This window comes from Ornithodoros turicata, chromosome 8 (genome assembly GCF_037126465.1).
Source record: "Ornithodoros turicata isolate Travis chromosome 8, ASM3712646v1, whole genome shotgun sequence".
NCBI classification, from domain to species: Eukaryota; Metazoa; Arthropoda; class Arachnida; order Ixodida; family Argasidae; genus Ornithodoros; species Ornithodoros turicata.
The window spans coordinates 40,901,551-40,917,738 of record NC_088208.1 but is presented as its reverse complement, the minus strand read 5'-3'; the positions used below and the strand labels follow the sequence as shown (position 1 = coordinate 40,917,738).

General features: G+C 47.2%; 1 protein-coding gene across 8 annotated transcripts in view; it reads right to left on the bottom strand.

Moving 5' to 3' along the window:
• The window catches only part of LOC135367378 (disks large 1 tumor suppressor protein-like), a 40,751-nt gene that overhangs the window by 16,054 nt on the left and 8,509 nt on the right, over positions 1 to 16,188 (bottom strand). For 4 of the 8 annotated variants that reach the window (XM_064600617.1, XM_064600615.1, XM_064600616.1 and 1 more), the window contains 4 exons: positions 14,545 to 14,586; positions 4,386 to 4,448; positions 1,562 to 1,618; positions 425 to 475 (listed from right to left, as the gene is read on the bottom strand). In XM_064600617.1, coding sequence (XP_064456687.1) covers positions 425 to 475; positions 1,562 to 1,618; positions 4,386 to 4,448; positions 14,545 to 14,586 — 213 coding nt within the window. Of the gene's footprint in view, positions 1 to 424; positions 476 to 586; positions 743 to 1,561; positions 1,619 to 4,385; positions 4,449 to 14,544; positions 14,587 to 16,188 lie in introns of those variants that run through there. The other 4 variants (XM_064600618.1, XM_064600620.1, XM_064600621.1 and 1 more) reach the window with 2 other exon arrangements.

Sequence of the window (16,188 nt, the reverse complement as noted above, 5' to 3'; positions counted from 1 at the left end):
AAAACGCACATTCCCGGTCGGCTTCGTTTGCGCGCATGCGCCATATGGCGATTCCAAACCACTTGACGGAGCTGTGCGCATGAAGCGGAAATCATTGGAACCGTTATTTTTTTTACTCCGGAGCTGAATCGTTTTCCTTGAACCGGTATAAAAAACGGCACCCCGCTTCTGTACCGTGGAAAGGATTTCCGGCATCGTACTAATCCCACGAACATGCCATACGTGCTGTACATACTAACTGCACTCGTGCGCGGATGGTTACGCTAACGGACGTTACGTACGGACGTTAACGGACGGTTGCGCTAAGAAAATTTGCAATTTGTGGACAGAAGACCTTCCACGTTACTTCATAAAGCACAGGTCATCCTTAGTGTCCTTGGATGCATCGCAAACAAAGTTATACGGAAGTAGGTACTCTACTCACTCGTTCCAGTGTGATCTCTTGGAACTCCCATCCGTCTTCCCCATTTGCTTGCTATAAAAAAAAGCGTCAAACATCACGTAAGTCAAATGCTTGCATGAGACGCCACTGAATCAACAAACCAGAAAACAACTTGCGGGGCAACTGACCCAAAAGAAAACTTACTGGAGTGGAATACACGACAAACTCCTCGTTAGCGCGACGCGTACCGTCATACCACTGACCCTCGTCATTCGGCGAATCTTCCCTCAATCTTTCCTTGCTCAAAATACGGAACCATTGGCGTACGTCTAAGAAACTGCCCATGGCCAGCCTGAAGCCCCGGCGAGCCGTTACGGCAGCGTCACACCCGTCGTCGATAAGAGGGCACTTAACTCGAAGGCTGGGCGCGCACATTCAAAACGATCCCCACGTACATTTTCCCCCGAAAAGGTCGCCAAGCGCAAAACACGTGGAAAACCGACGGATAAAGAAAAAGTACGAAGAAGCAGAAACAACCAAACGACTGACGACAATCATCGCCGACACCTTTTGTCGCGGTCTGGAGCAGACGACGTACATATGAAAGAACTGATGTTCTGAGGCTGGAACAACATAGAAGGGACAGATACATACAAAGCCTCAATTTGCCTAAGAAATTAACGATGAAAGATGAAAGTCACTGAAAAGGTTAGCCAGCTGTAGGACTCGAACCCAGTTCTCTCATGTTCATCAGTTGCCGCCTGCGTCGATCCCGTCGTATGAATGTGTGTATGAGTGAGCAAAAATGTAAGAGTGAAAGGAGGATGAGTGAGAGAGAGTGACTGGTTGCCCTTCAGATGACGCACCCTGGAAGTCGCTGAGAAGCGGCAATCCAGAAGATGTGGGTTCGAGTCCTACAGCTGGCTTCAGTGACTTTCATCTTTCATTGTTGACGTACATATGTTCGCCACTAAATATGCCGCCATGATGGATTCCTCGAGAGATGTGACTTGAAATGTGTACAAAAACGTGGAAACGCCAAATAGACTGTGAGTACGATGAGGGTGAAGGTACTTCTCGGGAACTACGCCTATGTATCTGTCAACCTCTGGCGGGATCCACTCGGCGCTGTTGTCACTTTCACAGGAGACGTGACAAATACAAGACGACAAGACTTACGTAGTGATGGTCGCCGCCAACGCCGCCGCCGCCTCCGCCCAGCAGTGGGGTCTGCGCCTGCGCGCAAGAACAGTTAGTCACAAAAGTCCCCCAAACCTGCGTGCGAGACACTAGAGAATTTTAGGATAGGGTGCTCGATAATAGCGCCATAATGCGTACACGGCTTTACAGAATAGGGCTTCCGTAACGCAGAACAGCGCGCTTAGACTTCTTGTAAACATACTGCGTCATTAGCAGTAAAAATACTTTTGTGTTCTAGTAGGAAACTGTCGTACTGAATTTGAGGCCGGAAAAAATGACAGGAAGTCCGTCTACTAAGATGACGAGGTTGCGCGTATCGGGAAGCGGAGCTTGCGATTTATTACGTGAATGACGTCCATAACACACTTGGGACAAACTGACCACATGGGCCCAACCTATACGAACCGTCGGCCCAAACGGCATCGGAGGTGGTGCAATTTCAAAAGCACTTGATGTCAGCCGTGGAAGTATTCACGTGTACTCATTTAATGTCCTAGCACGTGATGGAGCACGTTTGTATCCACTCCATAGTACTGATGATACTGCGGACTGCCGAGAAAGTTTGGCTACAGATTTCCGCCAGATGACAACATGGTCATAGCTGTACTCTGTACCCTATAACTCAAAATCTGAAAGTGGTAGATGAAAGAAAAAAACTGAAGGAAATATCCCTCTTGATGAATAAGCCAACGTGACAGACTTCTAACGTCGCTGTGTTCAGGAGGCAAAGAACAAGTTCCCAGCAGATATTTTGGGCAAATAAATGAGCGACATTCTAGAGTTTTGGAAGGCAAATAAAGAGAAATAAAGACGAGCTACACCTTCCCATTTTCCACTGCTCTACTTTTTATTTATTTTTTAGCACGCAGAACAATCCTTCGTCTAGTTACAGTCACACAAGATGACGTTTATAGAGACTAGGAGACCCGCAAATGTCTTCTCTGTTATGCCCTGTCGGTACCGCCGCCGAAAAAAGCAACATAGCGCACAACACGGCCGGTTCGATCGCGGACCGGAAAGATGCTGCACGAGTGATGACGTCATCTAGCCCCTTGCAAAACCGAAAGTTGCCAAGACTACCCAGTTATTTGGGATGTCATAACCGTTCACCGATTTCATTTATATTTCGCGTATTCAGCCAATGGGTGACGTGGTTTTATATTCCTTCGAAAGATTAATGACATTACATTTGGCATTGTTCGAATCCCTGCTTCATTCATCGAGCAATCCCCTATCAGGAGCTACCACGAAAAATAGTTTCGCTCCAGGGTGACTGCGCATACTCCGAAAGCAGCCAATGAGCATCCTCACGAAAACGGATCAGGGAGAAGACGTCCTCACTCTCACCTCACGGACGTTCAGGTGAAGTGAGTGCAGGAAAAAAAAACGAGGTGAGGTGAGGGGAAGTCCCAGAAAACAGGTTGAGGTGAGAAAAGTTTTAAGAAAAAGATTGAGGTGAGGTAAGGTGAGGAAAATTATCAGAAAAAAGACTAACGTGACGAAATTTTGCAGAGAGAAGATTGGGGTAAAGAGAAACCTTTTATAGCAAAAATAGATACGCCTATTAGTTAGTGAAATATACTAACATTTTAATTAATACAAATATAACCCGAACCCGCAATGGAAAAAATGGAATAGGGCATATATTCAGAATTATGGTTACGGGACATCGAGGAAGATTATCTTTAAGTTGCTTTCTTGCACTTGACGGCTTTTCGAAAAGCAAGTTTTCTTGCTTTCCCATGCAGTGTGCTTTATTTCCTCAAGTGTGACTAGCAGCACCTTTCTAAAAATCATAAAAGCTAATTCACGTAATTAAGATATGAACTGCCAATTTCTTTTGTAACACCTAGCCAATCATAATCCTAAATGACATCGTTCTCTCCTCTGATTACTTGAAAGCAGGAGGTCGTTTTGTGACACTTTGTTAGCTGTCACAAATCACGTGTGATTGTTCTGTTCAATGGTTGGTATGTTATCTGGTGGAGCCTCCCCTCTTTTAAGGTCCGAAGCTCTTACTCCCCCGTTTACTGATACGTAGAACGGGGGTTCCCCTTGCGAAAACAATGGAGGCCAAGAAAATTTCCAGGAAGAACATTGAGCTGATGTGAGGAAAAATAGGCAAAATATCTGGTGGCAAAGTCTGAGGTAAGTCCACCTCTAACAGTGAGCGGTTACTTTTGTTGAATGCGTCGCATCTTGCGCAACGATAATGCTTGCTACGTGAGATGACATTGTCCAGCTTGACTGCGCTCTTTCACTTCTGAGATGACAATATTCTACTACTCCTACTCGATGTACTTCTTGCGACATACTTGTCTGAAATTTCCAGCACGTGGACCAGCTGTCCCCTATCGGCGGTGTCGCGCGCGAAGGAGCTGTGCCATTATCGCCTCCGGGGTGAGGGCGTGTTTCACACAACGCCACCAATCGGGAGAGATCATCTGTGATACTTGGGCGTCGTCTGCTAGCATTCTTTCCTCCGTGCGTGCTAGCAGACGATGCCTAAGGTCCAACTATCACAGATGATCTCGCCCGATTGGTGGCGTTGTATGAAACACGCCCTCACCCCGAAGGCGATAATGGTACAGCTCCTTCGCGCGCGACGCCACCGATAGGGGGCAGCTGGGCCAGACAAGTATATCGCAAGCAGCACTTTATACGTGACGGACAAATTCACCTGGAGCTAGTATTCAGGAGGGTACCCTTCTGCAATCATCGTTCACCTTATCTGTTGCACAATCCGCCGCAGTCGAAAATGAACCATTTCTGGCTTTCACTGTTCCTTTAAGCAGCAACTAACCTCAAAATATTCGAGCTTCTTGGCAAGCAGTACAGAGTCCAGAGGGATTCCGCGCCGGCTACCCTGAGAGAGCAAAGAATACATTGGGGATTCCTCATGCAACAGCAACTGAGACACTTACTCTGAACTGCAGGTGGCAGCACGGGAGAGAGGAAAGAATCATTTTTAAAAGGCTCACAACAAAAACATTTCCAACGTTTTTTTACGTCACGCAAAATAACCGCAAATTGCAAACTGACAAAATATGGCACGGAGAGCGCGGGTCAACGTGGTCAGAGCAACTTAGTTGCAGCAACGGGGCCCGGCGACGTAGTCCTGGCTAGAGAGACATGCAGGGTACAGGATAGGCGGTATCTCGTCATAAAAGAAATCGTGTGACCTTCCTCTCCTACCTGTGACGTAGGACGTCTTCTGTGACGTCAGCTATACCAAGAGTGCGTGCGTGGGTGTCGAACGTTTGTTACACGCTTTGCAAAAGTGTCATTTACGTATATTTCCTGTATTCCTAGCATAGCCGTTCCGAGGGTGGGGGCAACACCGCCTAGACAGAGATAGTCTGCTTCTTCATAACGAACCCTGAGATTGGGGAAATAACACACAATACAGGAGTCTGCTTACTCTCGTCGACGTGACGTAACAACTAAGAGTCAGCCAATCAGAATCGTGTTTTCAACGACGGTAGCCAATCACGAACGAGCTTTCAGCGGTCGTCGCCATGGAGATGAACCACAGTCGTCTGCGAGCAGTGATTGAACGTCCCCGCGTACTAAATGGGAAAACATTAAAATACATCGTAAAACGGTCCCATATCTTTCTCGAGACTAATTTTCTGGAAAGCGTGTCGCACTTTTTGTCCACAGATTCGAGTCTACAGGTTCCCAAGTTAGGTGCACTTATTTGAGAGTTGTTGAATTCGGAGAAACGGCGATTCGCAGTAGCAGACGAATTCTGACTTTATATGTCCAAGTAGAGAAGGAGGGAGAGGAGGCAATAAGCGGGCCTTGGTGTTGGTGGTGGGCGCCAGATGGCATTGCCCTGAGAATTTTCCCGTGAAGCTTCGAAGGGCAGGGCGTTTATGCAACATAAAGTACTCCTTATGTGTATAGGTTGGTAAACATGAAGAGCATCTAAAAGGAAACTTTCCTGGCTCTCTCTCTCTTGTGGGAAAACACAAATTTCGCTCCTTGCAAGTGAGACTCCGCAACAAAATCACCACAAAGGTTGTGGCATATCCGTAACCTTTGGAATGTCAGGAACATGTGTACGAAATATATCGTCCCAAAACTGCGCAATTTTATTCGAACGAATTTATTATGAAGCGAGCGTTTCGCCTCTGTGAAGCGAAAGGGCACTGAAAGCAACACGCTGCTGACGTTCTTCTGCTCTTCGCATTTCGGTTTCGGTTTGGTTAATTAGTCGGGCAAAATGAATGCGAATATTGTATTCGGTATCGACGGGGTGGTTCGTGTTCAGTATGATGCTCACGTTATTTTTATTTATTTTTTTATCCTCGCGAAGTCTCCCTTTAAAGGTACCGTAAGGCGGTAGATCTCAGAAAATTTATCTACCCTCAGTACTCTTACGTCACAATGTTCGTCCAAATTGCGTTCATTGTTTAGAAAATTAAAATTCAAAATTACGGGCAACACCGCGTCAAAGTGGTCATGCGGACAACAATGGGTCTAAAGCAAAAGAAGTTGTCTACGTGGCGGCTACGTGGTCATCAGGAGAGCAAGTCAGTCGTCGGGAACATGGATCACCGTTGCTCGACGAATTGGGGATGATTTGTCACCAGACATCGCCCCGAACCGTTTTACCTCAATGTTGCTATCATATTGCAAATATTAGACGTTATCTGTCACACTTGTAACATGTTGCGCTGGGTTTACAAGCAGTGGCGTCATTGGACGAGTGCGGGGGGGGGGGGGGGGGGGGGGGGGCGCCATGTTCCTCCCGTCCTCTGCGGCACGATGACGCCAAAAACATCAGGAGCCTTCTGCGAGCACGGGGTGCTTTTTTTCTTCTTCAGAGTGTGGTGTAACATGGTTATTTATTGTGCATCGCCTGGTACAGAAAGGGATCCGTGGGGGAGGGGTACAGGGGAGGGAGGTGACGCCTACCAGTGGCGCCACGAGCCTGTTTACAAGCAACAAGCTGTTAAACTATGCCACTAGCATAAACTGCCTCGCTGTCAACTAACCATTCAACTAACCATTGTTTACAGAATGTCTGACGGCAGTGAGGAGGAGGAGGGTTCACGTTCCCCTGCCCCGGGCACAAATTGGCCTCGGGACGGCTCTGTACTAATTATTCCAATATATTTCTGCACAATACTTCCGAATGAATAGAAAAGAAAGGAACAATGCGCGATTGAGAAGCTAAATTGACGAAGCTGAGACGAACAAAATTAACTTAAAAAGGGCCGTGTGACCAGTTTTCTGCAGGATCAGGATCAGGTTCGCCTCATCCCTTTTGAATCAGGGCAGAGTTCATAAAAGAACTTCAGAGGCGTAGAGAAAAAAGAAAATAAAAAAGAACGTATAGATATCGCAGTATCAACTCCCTCTCGACGGTTTTTGCCAGGCCTCCAGGTGGCGCTTTGTCTGCTCTATGTTTAGTGCCGAGTAGTCGCCGCCGAAGCCCAATACCGAGAGCATTGGTTCCGGTTTCGGTCTTGTTTCTACCAGAGCCGGACGAGAGAATAATGTATGCTGGAGGTCCTCGTCTTCCCCGGTGTTGCCGATGGTACATTCTGCGCTGTCGGTGTGAAATAGTTGATGTCTTCTCCGACAGGTGGCGTGTTCGTTACAAATATAAGTCATTACTGAATTACTGGACCGTATTTCTTGTGAGACCAAACTTTTGCAAAATGTACACGTACACAGTTTGAGGAGAGATACAAACTGGAAGGACTAGGAAAAGATGGTGTGGCTCAGAGACGTCCGTCTCGGATTAAATGAGACGGGATGTCACCTTTCCTTATCGGGGTGACATTGACACAACCCGTCATACTTAATAGGAATCATCGAACGATCGATTCCCCAATGACTAGAGACATCTTTTCCCAGAGAAAATCGTCTCACTCGTGTAATACTCTCTCTACTATCGAATAAATGAGTATATGGTAACAGTAGAAAAGCAGTCCGTCATTTCATTTCATTTTTATTAGCCCGAAAACGCCCTGGGGGCATTACATCGGGGAAGGGGTACTAATAAAATAAAGAAAAAAATTGCACTGGTACACATAATACAATACAAACAAGAACCGACGTATCACAAAAATAATCTTGTTAGCGCGCACTCTCTTATGCTCAAAGATACAATTTCCAGTCGTGTAGTCTTCGGAATGAATGATGTTAGAACGGATGTACGACAATGTTACGAACCGTCGCTACGTAGGAAAAATATTTTATGTCAAAGTGGATAATTAATAAAGGAGATACTCGAATAAATAATCGCGACAAATGAAAGAACCGCTCTCTTCGAGGGAATGAACAAAGAGTAGCTTGAGACGTACGGCGTATTCGAGTTTCTGCCGCGGGCTTTAAATTGTACGAGCGACGTATGAAGCTGCAATGATTCGTTATACAGTGGTGATCGGGACCGGTGACTCAATAGAGTGGTTTTCCATTCAATCGTGTCACTTAACGGCAGCTCGCTCGATACGTAACCATCCTTTCACGTTCGATCGTGCAGAAAAGCTGACTCGAGTGTGCATGTTACACTGAACGTTCGTTTCTACACACTATACACGGTGCTGCACGAAAACGGCATTCCCCATTAAAAGATTGTAAACAAGATACAAAGACACGCGGGACGGAACACCTAAAAGGCCTGAGCTACTGTATACCGTTAGAAGTAACCCCGCATGAATTGCAGTTGAGATTCACATTTATGGGTAAACTGGACTGAAGATGGGTTTAGATTTGCTATCAAAACTGCTTTCTGCTCATGAACAGGTAACACAATGTTGCGAGACTCGCGAATTTCTCCTCGCGGGATATATGACAGCGACACAAAATGAACGGGATTTCCCGAGAAGCGTGGCGAATTATTGTTCGCGATGACCAATGGGAGGCAACGTCCCGCCTGTCATCTTTCATATCTTTCCCGCCCCCTTTTGATCATCTCTACTCCGGAATGTCTGCACTTTAGGTTATAAGGCGACTGTTTTTTCCTCGTAGAAAATCATTCTAATTAAACGTTGTTGTGACACTTCCAAAGTGCCACAAAAGGGCGTCGCCTCCCATTTTCAACGTGGGGGAAAGACTACCCACTCGGTAACAGCAATACGGTCGCGATATTGGAGTCCATCAGCTCGTGTGTTGCCTGATAGAGTTGATTGATTTTCGCTCCGGTCAAATGACAATCAAATGCAAAAAAAAAAAAGCTCGCTTTCCAGGTATTTTTCTCTGTCAAAACTGACTGCAAAATTAACGCGTAAGTTAAGCTTGTTTGGTGGGTGCCGCGAGTTTACCGGCAAAACCCGCAACCACTTTACGTAGAAGTTCATCCAACAGTGCATAGAGCAACTGTTTTTGCAACATTTTTGTAAAATGCATCCACATAACGTAAAAAAAAAAAAAGTAACGTTGTAGCAGTAGTAGACGTTGCGGGCATAATGCACGAGCAAGAACCAGGAAATACTCGAAACGTCAAACGGTCCTTTGGTCAACTTGTCCGTTTATTGCGTTTCGTCTTCCATTTCAGCGCTTACTGCGTTGACGGTCGTGGAAAACCCGGTGGACTAATTAAAATGTTGTCCCATCGCGAGGCAGCGAAGGAGGGCGACTCATTTGCAAATGATTGCACGTGGTATAAATAGAACGATCGATCGGGTCGATTCCACAGGTGACACATGCACTACACTTGTGCGACAAGAAAACACGATCAGCGAGCACAGTGCCAGAAAGTGCTATTCGTGTGAGTGGTGCAATCCGTGTGGGTTGGAGGCACACAACGAACCTTTCTGGAACGGCGCAATGTCCCACTGCGTGACAGGGCGACCGTCTCCGCCGGCGACACGGGGACAGTGAGCACGGACTCCTCCGCGCCCATTGGCACACTGCCGGGCTCAGGAGGAGGAGGAGACGTCCAAGGAAAACGGAGGCGCTCCTGTCGCCTGTCTTTCCACGGTCAAACACGTAGCCAGAAAAAAATATTTCGGGACGACGGAAACTTTACGTGGGGAGAGTAGCCAGCCATTAGACTTTAGCTGACCACTCTCATCCCATAACGAGAGTTTTCCTTCTCCCAATTGCACTACCGAAGGTACGATTTCGTGTGTGTGTGGGCGGGGGGTTGAACCCCCAAAAGCAGCTCAAGGAACATCGTTATCTTATAGATCGGGTGCGTTTAGGAGCTTAGGTGGTTGTGGTAAAAGGGCTCGCCACTGTCGGCATCACAGAGGTGGGCAACGTCATGACTGCCGCCATGGGGGAATGTGCGTCCTGGGCCGACTTCTAAGGGGCCGACATATGTCTATAAACGTCTGAGGAAAGGACCAATTGGGGTAAACCCGATTTCTCCTCGAATGAACTATGATAACAATCCGTGGCGTTACGTCGCGAGACAACTACGATGATGAGCGACGGTGCCACAGTGGTCGGACCTGTGGATTCATTTTGCCCACCTGATTGTTCTTTAACGATTGGCTAATCGCGTTTTCGGAACTGTTATCGCGAAGGTTTGTCGATGTATACTAAAACTCCTTAGTAACCAAATCTTTAAAGGTTTTCCATACGACAGCTTTTGTAGAGTCCAGAAACCTTTGCTGGCTCCGACTAGAGCTGCACGCTAGGTGAACACTAAGCAGCGTACTTCCGGGACCTCGTAGGCAAGCATCCCACATGTCATCGGCCATTTTCGGTCGGTACTACTCTTAGAAATACACCTAACTACCAAAGTACACTAATTCTAGCTGCTTTATCAGATAACGACCAGGTTCTCACCACTCAAATCAAAGCAAAAAAGAAGACTCCGTGTCAAGTTTGATCGTCGAAACACTGCAGAGGGGGACACATTCCGAAGTACTCGTAGCGCAGTCATTAGCTGATCAAGGGTTTGGGTCTCTCGACGCCTGCCTTATTTCGGAGTTTGGAGTTTTCTGCCGCAAAGATATCTAAGATCAAGCTGCGCCGCACCCCATTTCTTTCAGCTTCCGAGTGAAAGCAGCTTTTGAGGTTAAGGAGTTTTGGGGAACTCCTTCCCTTTTCTATCTCCGTTTTGTCTCGGGACCCAGAAGGACGAACAGCGTGCACGGGCGATTGTCTCTGCTGTGGAGAGTACTCCGTTTCTTTCTCCTTCCGGGAGCAAGCAGCTTTTGAGGTTAAGGAGTTTTGGGGAACTCCTTCCCTTTTGTATCTCCGTTTTGTCTCGGGACCCCGAAGGACGAACAGCGTGCATGGGCGATTGTCTCTGCTGTGGAGAGCACCCCGTTTCTTTCTCCTTCCGGGAGCAAGCAGCTTTTGAGGTTAAGGAGTTTTGGGGAACTCCTTCCCTTTTGTATCTCCGTTTTGTCTCGGGACCCCGAAGGACGAACAGCGTGCATGGGCGATTGTCTCTGCTGTGGAGAGTACCCCGTTTCTTTCTCCTTCCGGGAGCAAGCAGCTTTTGAGGTTAAGGAGTTTTGGGGAACTCCTTCCCTTTTGTATCTCCGTTTTGTCTCGGGACCCCGAAGGACGAACAGCGTGCATGGGCGATTGTCTCTGCTGTGGAGAGCACCCCGTTTCTTTCTCCTTCCGGGAGCAAGCAGCTTTTGAGGTTAAGGCGTTTTGGGGAACTCCTTCCCTTTTCTATCTCCGTTTTGTCTCGGGACCCCGAAAAACAAACAGCGTGCCTGGGCGATTGTCTCTGTTGTGGAGAGTACTCCGTTTCTTTCTCCTTCCGGGAGCAAGCAGCTTTTGAGGTTAAAAAGTTTTGGGGAACTCCTTCCCTTTTCTATCTCCGTTTTGTCTCGGGACCCCGAAGGACGAACAGCGTGCATGGGCGATTGTCTCTGCTGTGGAGAGTACCCCGTTTCTTTCTCCTTCCGGGAGCAAGCAGCTTTTGAGGTTAAGGAGTTTTGGGGAACTCCTTCCCTTTTCTATCTCCGTTTTGTCTCGGGACCCCGAAAAACGAACAGCGTGCATGGGCGATTGTCTCTGCTGTGGAGAGTACCCCGTTTCTTTCTCCTTCCGGGAGCAAGCAGCTTTTGAGGTTAAGGAGTTTTGGGGAACTCCTTCCCTTTTGTATCTCCGTTTTGTCTCGGGACCCCGAAGGACGAACAGCGTGCCTGGGCGATTGTCTCTGCTGTGGAGAGTACCCCGTTTCTTTCTCCTTCCGGGAACAAGCAGCTTTTGAGGTTATGGAGCTTTGGGGAACTCCTTCCCTTTTCTATCTCCGTTTTGTCTCGGGACCCAGAAGGACGAACAGCGTGCATGGGCGATTGTCTCTGCTGTGGAGAGTACCCCGTTTCTTTCTCCTTCCGGGAGCAAGCAGCTTTTGAGGTTAAGGAGTTTTGGGGAACTCCTTCCCTTTTGTATCTCCGTTTTGTCTCGGGACCCCGAAGGACGAACAGCGTGCACCGGCGATTGTCTCTGCTGTGGAGAGTACCCCGTTTCTTTCTCCTTCCGGGAACAAGCAGCTTTTGAGGTTATGGAGCTTTGGGGAACTCCTTCCCTTTTCTATCTCCGTTTTGTCTCGGGACCCAGAAGGACGAACAGCGTGCATGGGCGATTGTCTCTGCTGTGGAGAGTACCCCCGTTTCTTTCTCCTTCCGGAAGCAAGCAGCTTTTGAGGTTAAAAAGTTTTGGGGAACTCCTTCCCTTTTCTATCTCCGTTTTGTCTCGGGACTCGGAAGGACGAACAGCGTGCACGGGCGATTGTCTCTGCTGTGGAGAGTACTCCGTTTCTTTCTCCTTCTAGGAGCAAGCAGCTTTTGAGGTTAAGGAGTTCTGGGGAACTCCTTCCCTTTTCTATCTCCGTTTTGTCTCGGGACCCAGAAGGACGAACAGCGTGCACGGGCGACTGTCTCTGCTGTGGAGAGTACCCAGTTTCTTTCTCCTTCCGGGAACACGCAGCTTTTGAGGTTATGGAGCTTTGGGGAACTCCTTCCCTTTTCTATCTCCGTTTTGTCTCGGGACTCGGAAGGACGAACAGCGTGCATGGGCGATTGTCTCTGCTGTGGAGAGTACCCCGTTTCTTTCTCCTTCCTGGAGCAAGCAGCTTTTGATGTTATGAATTTTTGGGCAACTCCTTCCCTTTTCTATCTCCCTTTGTCCCGGGACCCGGAAGGACGAACAGCGTGCATGGGGGATTCTCTCTGCTGTGGAGAGTACCCCGTTTCTTTCTCTTTCCGGGAACAAGCAGCTTTCGAGGTTATGGAGTTTTGAAGAACTCCTTCCTTTTTCTATCTCCGTTTGTCCCGGAACCCGCAAGGGCGAATATCGTGCATGGGAGACTCTCTCTGCTGTGGAGAGTACCCTGCTTCTGTCTCCTTCCGGGAGCAAGCAGCTTTTGGAGGTTATGGAGTTTTGGGGAACTCATCCCTTTTCCGTTTGTCCCGGAACCGGAAAGGACGAACAGCGTGCATGGGCGATTGTCTCTGCTACGGAGAGCACAACATTTATTTCTCATGGTAGGTACAAAATGGTATGATAGATACGCTACGGATAAGGCATGATATCACGAGGGTGTTAGCGGTACGGTAACGTCGTACCGTTACCGTACCTACCTGAACCAATCGCAACATTGTGTCACTCACAATGCTGACTGGGTGCTGTAGATACTGTACAGCAAGACCGTCTCAAGGCAAGCGCGGGGCCCCGTGCTCTGAACCGATGCGGGGCTGATATAAAAATGGAATCATGACCTGAGTGGCGTTTGCGCCATAAAACACCAAATCATCTGCGACTTAATACAACAATAATACTTTGTTGTGCGACAAAATATTTAGTACCTTATTTCACTACACTTTTGTGCGCTCTACATGATGGTCTACTGTAAAACCCTTTTATTTCGCGGGCTCTGGACTGTCGCGAATTTTAAGGGCACGCGAAAATTTCAAAACAGAGGAGGAGGAGCTCGAGGAGCTCGCGAAATTTAGTGGTCGCGAATATATCCCTGTTACTCGATTCGCGAAAATTTAGGGCCGCGAAATTGAAGGGTTTTACGGTATTTTATACAGATTCAAAGAGTATAAAACTGCTGGTCAGCGTTAGGTACACCGTTACAATCTTAAAGCCAGTTTTTTTTTTTTCTAACAAGCTCCGAAATGATATCTGATAACCAACAGGTTCTGGTATTTCCTTTGCGACCGAGAGCACTGCAGTGCCGCTCTCTGGTGTAATGGATGCGTTATTTTCCGCTTTCGACAGTGATGTTCGCCCGAGGCGCGGAGCATGGTGTGGCCGCACATGCCTAGAGCACGCCCAGACACGATGCTGCCGACGGTTTGCTGACACTCTCTAGATATGATACGACATAGAGTATAGCAGTGATTCAAGCTCTGCTGCCACTTTTCGCAGAAGAAAGCTAACACGAGATTCGCAGGGAGGGGTATATATACCGAAATATTTAGCGACACCGACCAAGTCTTCCCAACTCGGACGTCAAATTCCTCTGACACGCTCTTGTCCCGTTTATTAATATCGTCGTTATTTTGTAGAGATTTAGGCGTACCCATCACTTATCTATTACGATAGTGGCGTAAAACGTTTATCGCTATCTCGTTTGATTATCAATTACCAAATTAACGACGTATGTCCTTTCAATATGCCAATAATAACAATTACTTTGTATAATATTATCCCGAGAACACGTACAACCCAAACATTTTTCCACAGAAATGCGAGGTGGCAAAGGTGACAAAGGTTCCCACCTGTTCCAACTCTCGTTTACTTCGCATTTTATTAGCGAGAATGACAAAAGTAAACGGTTCGTAGGGAGAAATTAAATCATTTCGTACGAATTGACGGACTTGCCGCAATTTTTTCCCGCTTCAGCTACGTCTCGATCTGTCCGTAGATCGGCTGCATATGCAGTTGCGAGAATTGTGATGCTGCGCACCATTTGGGGTTTTCGATTAGCGCTTTTTCCTAGCGGCGGACACTTTGCTCGAAAATAGGACCGGGCCAAAAATAGAATCTCCCCTGAGCCAAATACAATGGATGGCACTTGCCTTCCTCGGCGAGTCTTCCTCCTCTTCCGGGTAGCGGTACTTCTGAAAAAATAAATAAATAAGTAAAAATAAATAAAATAAACCACCTATCACTGGACAACCTGTTCCACAACACTTGCAGTGTTGGGCGGAGAGGCATGACCCCACGTGGGAGCCATACACTTAGGGTTGATTTTTTTCGGGTTTAACCAGATTGCGCCCGATTGTTCCCTCCCGAAACATTTTCGGACCAATTCGAGATAAACGCGATTTCCCCCGGAATTGTAATCACGTATCACGTCCACGATTTAGAAGCAATCTGTGCACCACACGTCTGATGAAAATATTATCCGAGCGCAGCAATAATAACCAATGCGAAGCACATTCATACATTCGTAGTTACGACATGTGGTGTTTGTGACATAAATCGCGAGGAATGCATGTTTCAACAATATGTGCACCCTTAACTAAGGGCCGCTTGCTGAACAGAAAGAAGAAGTAGCTCGATAACACTCGATTTCACTTGTCAAAAAAGCATCCCATCTTTTTTTTCCCCGAATCCGGTGAAGAAACCGGAAAAATGAGACCGTGTCTATGGCTAGGGGTGAGCGGTTATATCCGCATTTAGTCATTTCTTGAGGGAACAATAATGAAAAATAGGATGTTGTATCGAGTAACCCGTATGGTTTGGAAACGCAGTACTCTTTCATTTAAGTAATCAGTAATTTTGATAGATGAGTTGGGAGACTGGCACTTGGGGAACATGGAACTACAGCCTACGAAGGGGTCCTCGTTTCAAGGGAGAGAAGCACAAAGTGAGGTTAGATACGACACCAGGAAACTGGACAAAAAGATGCGAGCAGAGAAGGTTCCGTCATATATAACACGGACACAAAGTGGCGGGATGTTCTGAGGCTGGAACCACATAGAAGGGACAAAGAATTAGGCTGCCAAGTATATAACATGTGGCGAGAAAAGTAACGAGAAAAACACAAAGATTCGGGTATCAGAAACTAGATACTGGGAAACCGTCAATCGAAGTGTATAGTAAGTCAGGTCGGAGGCAATTTTCGACAATATTCCGGAATCAGAGACAAAGCAAGTGGCATAGGTGATTAACAGGAAGAGGATGGAGACGGGACAGATGGGACCTTATGGGAAGCATTACGTTTTCCAAGCGATAGAGACCAAGTTAGCGCTGAAAGCAGGACGAAACACGAAGGGCCGACTCGATAATTGGAGGTGTAGGAATAATTTTGTCAATTACAATCCGCGCACAGGTAGCAGTAAATGATCGTTCAAACCGTGATGTTTCAATTCTATAGGCGACGCCTACTGCGCGCTGCCTATGAGAAAAGGAGACTGCGAAGGATGTACTATTCACATTATGGGAAGCACTAGGTTGGCCAAACGATACATGAAAGCAGTACAGGAAACAAAGAACCGGTTAAACGAATGGTTGTACAGTGAACCCTAGTTATTATGACCATGGTCGTTCCCGAAAATTTTGGTCATAATGCGGAATTGTCATATTAACGGGGGGGGGGGGGGGATTTGCAGAGGTTTCACTGCATTGTGCCCCAGGAGTATGGTCGTAAAGCGCGTATGTCAGATTATCGGGGGTCATATTAACGAGGGTTCACTGTATATAGGAATAATAGAGAT